The sequence below is a fragment of the Protomyctophum parallelum genome, assembly GCF_964188405.1.
Source record: "Protomyctophum parallelum genome assembly, chromosome: 3".
NCBI classification, from domain to species: Eukaryota; Metazoa; Chordata; class Actinopteri; order Myctophiformes; family Myctophidae; genus Protomyctophum; species Protomyctophum parallelum.
Window position 1 is genome coordinate 38,283,576 of NC_139698.1, and position 10,000 is coordinate 38,293,575.

Genomic DNA, 10,000 nt, shown 5'->3' on the forward strand with positions numbered 1-10,000 from the left:
CACATAGTAGGCTATGTATATAATAATAATGTTACCAAATGCTTTGACTGGTTCAAATAAACACATGTCAATCATCATATTTGTGTTCCCCAAAAACCTGGCGGCATAAGTTACATAGAAAACATTCGTGTTTATTCACATTGACTGAAGCTATTTCAAGTTATCATGCTGCACGACATATGGTCATTTCATTGTGAGAATGAATAAACAAGCCTTTGTTTTAGTCCTTGAGACATTGGGATCATATTTGATCACTTTAGAGAAGCATCTTTGGGCATTTTTGACAACGCATGTCAGTTCAGGAAATCTTTATGGAAATTATTTTCCAAGGAACTGCAGTATGATCATGTCTCACATTATGTTTCAGTGGTCAGGACTATGGAAATTATGATCCATGTTCCCATAGGGAAACCTCACATTTATTGTCTGTTAGCTGGAAATATATACCAGAATGAATGGATTTCAGTTTTATGAATCATCCAATGAGCTATGTTGATGCTGTACGTGTGCTATACTTTGACTTGGACTTTAATTGGATTCCTGTTAAAACGTTTTGTGCGTAAGCACAGTAGAAAATACTGAGGATGCAACAGTTTATTTATAGTGTTAGAGAGAGAAATAGGAGAGAGAGAGAGAGAGAGAGAGAGAGAGAGAGAGAGAGAGAGAGAGAGAGAGAGAGAGGGACATGCCGTCAAGGTGGGTGGGCACTCTCTCTCTCTCTCTCTCTCTCTCTCTCTCTCTCTCTCTCTCTCTCTCTCTCACTCTCCCTATTTCTCTGCTCGCTCTCGTGCCTAACTACTGTATAAGTAGTGAACCCTGATGGAGAGGACCTCATCATACCGCAGTACACTTTACGGAGGAGACATGAGCGCACGGATAGCGAAATCAAACCCGGCCATGAAACTAATACTGGTGAGTAGATGCGGCGCTGACTGGCCATTCATGTTATTGCAGCGACGAGGATGTAATGTTTAATGGCTTCATTACTGCGACAATGAATTATATTGCGAGACGGTTGTGTTGAACGGGAGTCGGGACCTTGTCTGATGTGGGCAAGCAATATAGTAGACTTTTCTTCACGTGTCCAGCTTTAAGATATGATGTGACGAAATGAGAACTGAAAATGTGTCTCTCAATTCTTGTTTGATTACTGAACGATACACACGTAGGCTATAGTCAAGTGAACTGACTTCAAAGTGAATGCGACGATCGAGGAACAATTAAGTAGCATTATGCCATATGAGTCAAAGCATCCTTTTTTGAATAGGGTATACAAAACTAAATTCCATTGCATACCGGTCGGTATATAGACTACTTGTCTTGGGTTACACGCTGCGCATCAATGATACTTAATTAATATAAAAATATAGGACTATAGGCTATATATGTTTCTCCCAGTTCATCCACAATTTCCATTGTAGCCTATCAAAGTTATAGGCTACATAGCCGCGTTTGATTGATTTCTCTTTCCTTTTGGACACTTAAATTATAAAATCCCTTGAAACATTTTTTTTAATCGAAAGGGAATCAGATTTCACTCAAGCAGCAGATGCACCGGATTATTTTCAGTATACCGGTATGTCTATAATTAGGCTCATTTGTAGTCCTGTGACTCCTCAGCATGTTAAAACATAGCCTGTGGTGCCGAAAACACAGTTATTTCCTCAGGTGTGTTTTGCATGCAATGCTGTGTTTGGAGCCGCCCTCAGCCAGGTTTGCATAATGTTGATGTAGTAGAGATTTGTATCAGTCAGAAACAGATCATAGCGTACTTTGCTGAACAGGCCCACGTGTGTGTGTGTGTGTGTGAGAGAGAGAGAGAGAGAGAGAGAGAGAGAGAGAGAGAGAGAGAGAGAGAGAGAGAGAGAGAGACACACACACACACACACACACACACACACACACACACACACACACACACACACACACACACACACACACACACACACACACACACACACACACAGAGAGGGGTAGACAGTGGTGTTAGCTTACATGTGATTGTGTTTTTAGAGGCACATCATGGTGCTTCACTTGATCATGTAATCATAGACCTGCTGTACATCGACCTGCTCATCACTCATTCTACCATTCATTATGGCACTGCCCCTCAAATAATAGTCGAATAAATGCTTAATCGGTTGGTATGGTCTTCTTGTCCATACATGGATTTGCTAGTTGCTAAGTGTTTTTGTTTTGTCCTCCCCCCATGCTGAATGAAATATTTCTTGAAAAGTGATGAGCATCTACAAATTACAATTTAGGCATTTAGCAGACGCTCTTAATCCAGAGTGATTTACAGTAGCAAGGACAACACTTGTGACTCCCTGTTGTATTTTCTAGTTAGTTAGTGATTTACTTGACTGTTGTTTTCCTGTTATTTTGTAGTATTGTGTTTTCCTTGTTTCTTAGTTGCAGTTACACTTGTGTACTTTTATTTTGTACTATAGGGTCTAGTTTCCTCTGTTGCTGTTACCTGTCTTGTCTCACCAGTCTGTGATTTGTCAGTGTTGCCACCTGTGTCCTCTTAGTCTTAGTCCCCCCTTAGTCCCTTAGTCTGTTTTCAGTTCCCTGTTCGTTCGTAAATGCAAGTACAGTACAGTGTCTGTTAGCTCATCGTGATTCCTTGTATTTTCCTAGTGTTATTTCTTGCTCCTGTGTATGTTCCTGATCTCCTGTTTTGGTTAATACACCCACTTGTATTCGACCTGCCCTGCGTCTGACTGTGTCCTCGCATTTGTCTGCAACTGGGTCCACCTGCCTGTCTTGAACTGTGACAACGTCAAATGCATATAAATAGTCATCTAGTATCATAAGTAAACAGAACCTATCATCAGTAAAATATCCAATAATCTGTATATAGTATTTACACTATAGGATGTCAGGTCAATAATGAATGATCTGGCATCTGTCTCAACATGCTATGTCAATTATTTTTTAGCCTTTACATAAGCCTGCAAGGACGTTGAGTGCTATTGCAAGTGCTACAGGGCTATATGGTGAAGTCTGATGAAGTCTGAAGGCATCTCTTGTAAACTGTAGATATAACTCTTTAATTCTACAAGTTAGCCAAGAGCCATTGTGAGGTTGAACTCAACATTAGAATGTTCAGGTGTCAGGTGTTCAATCCTGGTCTCTAAACTGCCTCCCCCTGGCCAGCCGGGGCGCCTGATGGAGGGGAAAGGAACTGGTTGGAATAACGTGTTCCTTCCACACGCTACGTCCAACCAGGGAAACTCCCCCCTGTCAGGAGCAACTTGGACACTCAGGCATGAAGGAAGCATGAGTTCAAGTCCGTTGCTCTCCCCATGTCCCCCATATATGGGGACTAGGTTGGCGGAGGGTGTGTAGAGCCCAGGATCACATTAGATAATTGACACAGGGGTGAAAAATGGCTTGTTCTCGTGGGATTGTATTTGGCAAACGCAATTGTTGATTACATTTATTAACTAATCAATTATTCATTCATCCAGTTTGTAAACATCCACTGAAATATTCCTTCCAAGCAAACAGATACTATAATCTTAGCTCTGGTCCATAGCGTTAGAAGGAGAAGGAGAACTCCTTCCAACGCTATGGACCAGACCTACTATAATTTACAGTACTAGGCCTACTACAGTACAGTAGAATCCTCAGTGAGTGTTACAAATATTACAGATATTACAGTTCACTCTAAATGAACACTGTATTGTGTAGCGCACCTCAAGCTATCTGTTATCTCTGGTCTCTTTATCTTTATGCCAGCCTCTCTACCTCTGTATAGTGGCGGTTGACAGCCTCAGCAACTTCCCTAATCCTAGCTGCAAATTCACACACAGAGGCTATGGAATGGTCACCTGGCCAAACAGCCAACCCGAGAGTGTAGTGTAGTGTAGTGGGGGGGCAGAAAGAAGAACGTTGTGTGCACAAGGGTAGAATAAACATGACTTGTTTTCAGGCAAACAATGAACACGAGAAAGTGAATAGGAAGGTGTGTGTGTGTGTGGGGGTGGAGAACAGTCCAGCCAGGTATTGAATCAACATGATTTTGATTAGTTTTTTGAACAAGCACACAGTGATCGGGGAGCGAGGGTGGCAGACGAGACAGTAGCAGATGGAGGAGGAGGAAGAGTGAGAGAGGGTGAGATGTAGGTGATATTTGTACTTCTCTGTATATGTACATCATTATCAACAGTACGATTTGTTTTTGTAGCCCAATGCAGTCAGTGGAGAGGGGGATTGGCAGGTGTAGGAAGGGGGGCAGTGAGTGAGCGCGAGTGCTGCTGACAGGTAGACGTTTATTCAAAAAGGAACGAATAATCCTGAAAGTTGCTTCCTCACACAACTTCCCCTTTTGCACTAACAGTAGCACTGATAGTGATGGGGTGGCTGTGTGTGTGTGTGTGTGTGTGTGTGTGTGTGTGTGTGTGTGTGTGTGTGTGTGTGTGTGTGTGTGTGTGTGTGCGTTTGTGCGTGCGTGCGTGCGTGTGTGTGTGTGTGCATGTGTGTGTCTTTACTATAGCATTCCAGAGTAAGAAGAGAGAGAGCTACAGTGTTGTAATTGTGTCACAGTGACATACTGTATTCTGAATAGGCCTTGCATTCTTGTTTTATGTTGGAGTTACTTAGTCACTGATCGTGGCATGACTGATGTGATGTAGATAGCAGACAGCAGGGTAATACGTTTTCATTGCGTGCTCTGAACAAATCTGGGCTAATGTGTATACTGGAACCAGCCCACAACTTTAAAAGAGGTTTGATTTACGTCGCCGGGCACTTAAACAGCCATGCAGTGAACACGTCACTTGCTAGATAACATACTGTAAATAAAGTGTGTCTCCTGTTTGTTCTTTAAGTATAATGATGCATTCAATTTACTCGCTAAAACTCTAGGCTGAACTTTCAGTGCCAACTCTTTCATTTGTCAACTGGATCTGACCCTGGTGCTTTTTCCATGCTTGGAGGAAGTTGTTGTGTTGAATCCATGGACTGGCTTGGAAACCGTGTAGGGAAAATGAACAAGTGGTCTTCCTCCCTCAATTAAAGCTAGATTTAAACTTAGTTGTGCGCTGGTAACAATAGCAGATGTACAAGCTCACGACATCCAGCTGTGCGACACACTGCAGTGAGCTTGCAGGTTGGTTAGTGTCAGTGCGCGACACCGGCAGGTGACTAAGTAAGTAGCCTTGCCGAGCCATGAGGCCCATAGGGTAGGAGCCTATCTCCTGTTTCTGTAGCGTGAGGTAGCTTTATGTAGTACACCCCCTGGACATGACGCCAGTATGTCACAGGGACTTACCCCCAATCCAACCCTTGATGCTGAGTGCCAAGCAGGGTCCCATTTTTAATTGGTGCAACCACTTCATTAAGGAGCTTTGGGCTCCATCTTGCGCCACCCTTATCCCTAAACTTATTTGCCATTTTTTACTATTTTGAAAATCATTTTAAAATAGTTCAACTAGCCGATCTACATCTACACGTTGTGAGCTTGTAGATCAGCTATTTTAACTATTTTAAAAAGGTTTTATAAAATAAGTGTAGGGATAAGGGGTAGCGCAAGATATAGCCCTTTGTGTGTCTCTGGCTGCCTGGCTGCCTGGCTGTGTCCGAGCACGAAAATAGTATTTTGTTGGTTTTCAAAAACAAAGGGCCATTGTTGTGCAGCCTAACACACACATACTTGTACATATTAACTGTACAGTATATATGATGATTTCAGGTGTATCAGTACAGTACAGTACAGTACAGTACAGTACAGTACAGTACAGTACAGTACAGTACAGTACAGTACAGTACAGTACAGTACAGTACAGTACGGTACGGTACGGTACGGTATGGTACGGTACGGTACGGTACAGTACAGTACAGTACAGTACAGTACAGTACAGTACAGTACAGTACAGTACAGTACAGTACATATTAACTGTACAGTATATATGATGATTTAAGCTGTATCAGTACAGTACAGTACAGTACAGTACAGTACAGTACAGTACAGTACAGTACAGTACAGTACAGTACAGTACAGTGACCCCCCTGGGGACCCCCACACGGTAACTCTCATTTCTCGACCGTTTTGGACGTGGGGCAGCTCGCCCCACGTCCTGCCCGTTCCTGTGGTGTGCTGTTACACTGCTTTATGAATTTATGAACCTAGGTGCCAGTGGTCCAGGCCTTCTCCTTTGCTTTCCATCACTGATGGCTCTATATCACTGATTGATTAATTAATTAATTAATTCATTGATTCATTGATTCATTGATTCATTGATTCATTGAATTACACAAGTACCTGTAGGTGTTTTTGTTTTGTTATGAAACCAAACTAATTTGGATTCTGATATTGCCTGCTTGGACATTACAATATTCGGCATGTGTGTGTGTGTGTGTGTGTGTGTGTGTGTGTGTGTGTGTGTGTGTGTGTGTGTTGCCTCACTGAGTCGCGTAGCCAGACTAATCTGCCTTTGCAATGCAAATTGCCCCATGCGTGTGTGTGTAAGGATTGTGTGTGTGTGTGTGTAAGGATTGTGTGTGTGTGTGTGTGTGTGTGTGTAAGGGGCGATTGCATGAGTGAGCGAGAAGAGATGCATCATGCATGCTGTACATGTCGCGCACGGAGCTGGAATCCCCCCATAGACCACCTGTGTTCTAACAGTTAACTGAAGCCATGTGGTCCTATAGCTGGAGGACAGTAGGGGTGGTTGGTGCCCTTGCATGGTTCCTCTCCTCACGACATGAATTTAAGCCTCACCTCAGTCAACCTTCCTTTGCTCTTATTCCACTACTCACATTTGCCTTTCAGTGAGCGCAACATTCAGACGAGACGTACCTTCTATATACTTTCTTGTCCCCCAGGGTTTTATACTAGGCCTGCTTTAGCCTCTCGCTAAATATCTTTAGCCAACAATAGACGACCTCCAAGATCCCAAGGCGTCTCGTTGCGATGTGTTGTGAGCTTGTAGATCTGCTATTTTTGCCGATTGTTCCCCCAGAATAGGTTAGTTAGGGTTCACGTGGTTAAGCATTGTTTGCAAAGTAAAGACAAACATAAAGATCATGTTTTCTTTCTTATTGTGACTTACTGAAGCATATTGTGGTGACTTTAATGTTTGAAATGCATTGTTTTTGTGCATTTTTAATCCTGTTGAAATATCATATATAATGTACCATACCCAAAATCGCTAATAATGTTGTTATACAATTTATCGATGCAGTTGTAAGTTATGCGGTCATTCTATGTCTCTTTGTATGAAGTCTCTCGATCTGTCTCTCTCTGAACTGCGTTGAACTGTCTGTCTGATCTGTTGAATGACAAACTTTCAAGTACTGTATACCTTGAACTTGTGTCCTTCACTTTCTGCTGGCTTTGGTCCAGATGGGATTTGTCCACTCAGTGATTTTCTTTCTGATGATGCTAATAGTATAATGATAGCCATGGTCCTTGGTTCGGGTGTAATTTGGGTTTTCAGCAGCCGGCCACTGTGTTGTTAGATGGCAACTTCTAAAGGGATGAGGAAGGTGAAAAGTTCAATGTTTCTTTCTGTAGTTGATGGTTTTAGACGCACGCACGCACGCACGCACGCACGCACGCACGCACGCACGCACGCACGCACGCACGCACGCACACACACACACACACACACACACACACACACACACACACACACACACACACACACACACACACACACACACACACACACACACACACACACACACACACACACACACAAAAGTAATTCTGTCAGCAGTAGTGCTGAAGAGGAGGAGAACCACACATGGAGACAGTTTTCACTTTGCAGGCTGTCAACCTGAATGAGCTCACATATTGAGACTGACAGAGGGAGAAACATGCAACATAGGGCATGAGCCGCACACTTGAGACAGTTTCATGAATGTGACATGCCAATGAGCCACTATAATTAGTGTTAATTTCACTCAAACCTTCAGAGAACTTTATGTGACTGCTGCACATTGATGCCATCCACAAGAGGCTGCACTAGTGCTGCACAATAAACCCCAATTCACGCTAATCTTTCTTTTTTTTAATCGTTCATTAATTGTAATCGAGAGAGTTTGAAATAATCCTGATATTGATTTGAAATCTCCCAGGCCCTAGGCTGCACTTGGTCTGTAAAGTGGAGATCTGATCTTAAACATTATGAGGCAGCACCTGTGAATGCCGCCGCATGGTCTGTTATCACTCATCCCACACAGTCATATCTGGAGTGTACATGTTTTGTCAGAATGGACGCTTCCTCTTCATCTCTGCAGATTACTGATAAGCAAGAGAAGAGACGATGGTATCCAATCAGTGTGGGTTTGAACACAATGCAAGCCTTATTTAATACAGAAGGATGGTCTTCCTGCTTTCGTTGTCGCACCTCCAACGGTGCCATGGCGGACTATGCATGGCAGGGGCGTCCTCTTCCCTGAGCCAAGCCTAAGCCTGACCGCATACCAGAAAGGTAAGTTTTGCTGCAGGGTCATCAGCTGGGGACCACCATTCATGGATGTTTCGCCCCTTATCCAGAACATCTCCTGGTGGCGGGGCAGTGAACAGGGACGTCTCCCTGACACCCCCTGCAGCGCAACTTATTTTGATCCCCCCCAAGACTTTTCTCGTCGTCTCAGCCAGAGCCAGTAGCTTGCTTTCTCTGCTTCTTCTGACAGTTCTTTGGTGGCCTTGCTTAGCCTGGCTCCCCGTAGACCCACGTCCTTGAGCAGGCGTGACGTGGAGCTACCAACAAAGCCTCTAGCTCCCACCTCCACCGGGTACGTCCTGGCACTCCATCCACTTTCCCTGCACTCCGCAACCAGGTCTGCATATTTTGCCATCTTTCTTTCATAAGCAGCTTCCATTCCCTCCTCCCATGGCACTGTCAGTTCAATCAGCAGTACTGACTTCACTGCTGCAGACCACAGCACCACATCTGGTCTTAAGGTGGTGGTGCAGATTTCCGGGGGGAAATGGAGCTGTCTACCCAGATCCACTTCCATCTTCCACTCCACCCCTGGTGTTAACAGCTTAGAGGGTGGTGCTCTCTTGCTGGAGTGTTCTGCAGGATCCCCTTGCCTGAGGAAGTGGATCCTCTGTTGGCTCCTTGATGGACTCAGGTTATTGGTCTCCTTGCGGCATTTCTCCAGCACCGGCAGGCTTCCTGAGCACTTGGTCATGTCGCCATGTGAGCCGGCCCCGTGTCAGAGCGGTTTTGCATCCTGACAGAACATGCTGGAATGAGGCATTGATGGTCCCGCAGAGAACGCAAGATCGCTCTGTTCCAAACCACTGATGGAGATTTCGAGGGCTCGGGAGTGTGTCGTAGGTTGCTCTAATGAGGAAACTGAGTCGAGCTTGTGGCAGTTTCCAGAAGTCTGCCCAGTTGATTGCTCGGCTCGCGACGCCCTCCCAGTTAGTCCACCGGCCCTGCTGTCCCTGTGCTACAGACTTCACTCGGAGCTCCTCCTGTTCCACTCTGGTGACCTCCGCAACAACAAGGTCCTTCCTCTCCTTCCTGTTTGCCTTGGACCAGAGGATGGGTGGGTCACTCCATCCAAGGCCTGCCCGCCCTATCTGGACCCTGCCCACAACCTCCTGATGTTGAAGCCTGCCCATCACCTTCTGCACCTCCTCCACTGCCCTCCACTTCCTTCCAGTTGCAACTCTGGCATTTGCTTCTGCCACGGTCCTGTCGGAGGAGTCCCTTAACTCCATCACCAACCTTGACTTCTCCTGCCTGTAGCCCAGGGTGATGGATTTATATTATTATTATTATTATTCTCCTGCCTGTAGCCCAGGGTGATGGATTTATATTATTATTATTATTATTATTCTCCTGCCTGTAGCCCAGGGTGATGGATTTCAGGGGTAGCTGGAGTGAGTTCCGACCATATAGGCCAGCTGCTGAGAAACACCGTGGCAGCCCAAGCCATTTGCGGATGAAGGAGTTGGCTTTTGCCTCCATCCGACTAACGGCTGATGAGGTGACTTCACACAGTTTCAGAGGCCACATCACCCTCGGGT

At 44.8% G+C, this 10,000-nt stretch overlaps 2 protein-coding genes across 2 annotated transcripts in view; one reads left to right on the plus strand and one right to left on the minus strand.

Annotated features, from left to right (window-relative positions):
• Window positions 1–10,000, minus strand: part of col14a1a (collagen, type XIV, alpha 1a) — a 594,115-nt gene that overhangs the window by 102,693 nt on the left and 481,422 nt on the right. The window lies entirely within an intron of this gene.
• LOC310856483 (tumor necrosis factor receptor superfamily member 11B-like) overlaps window positions 791–10,000 on the plus strand; it is a 25,230-nt gene continuing 16,020 nt past the window's right edge. Inside the window, exon 1 of the mRNA XM_083761952.1 lies at window positions 791–912. Coding sequence (XP_083618078.1) covers window positions 820–912 — 93 coding nt within the window. The 5' untranslated portion in view covers window positions 791–819. The remainder of the gene's footprint in view (window positions 913–10,000) is intronic.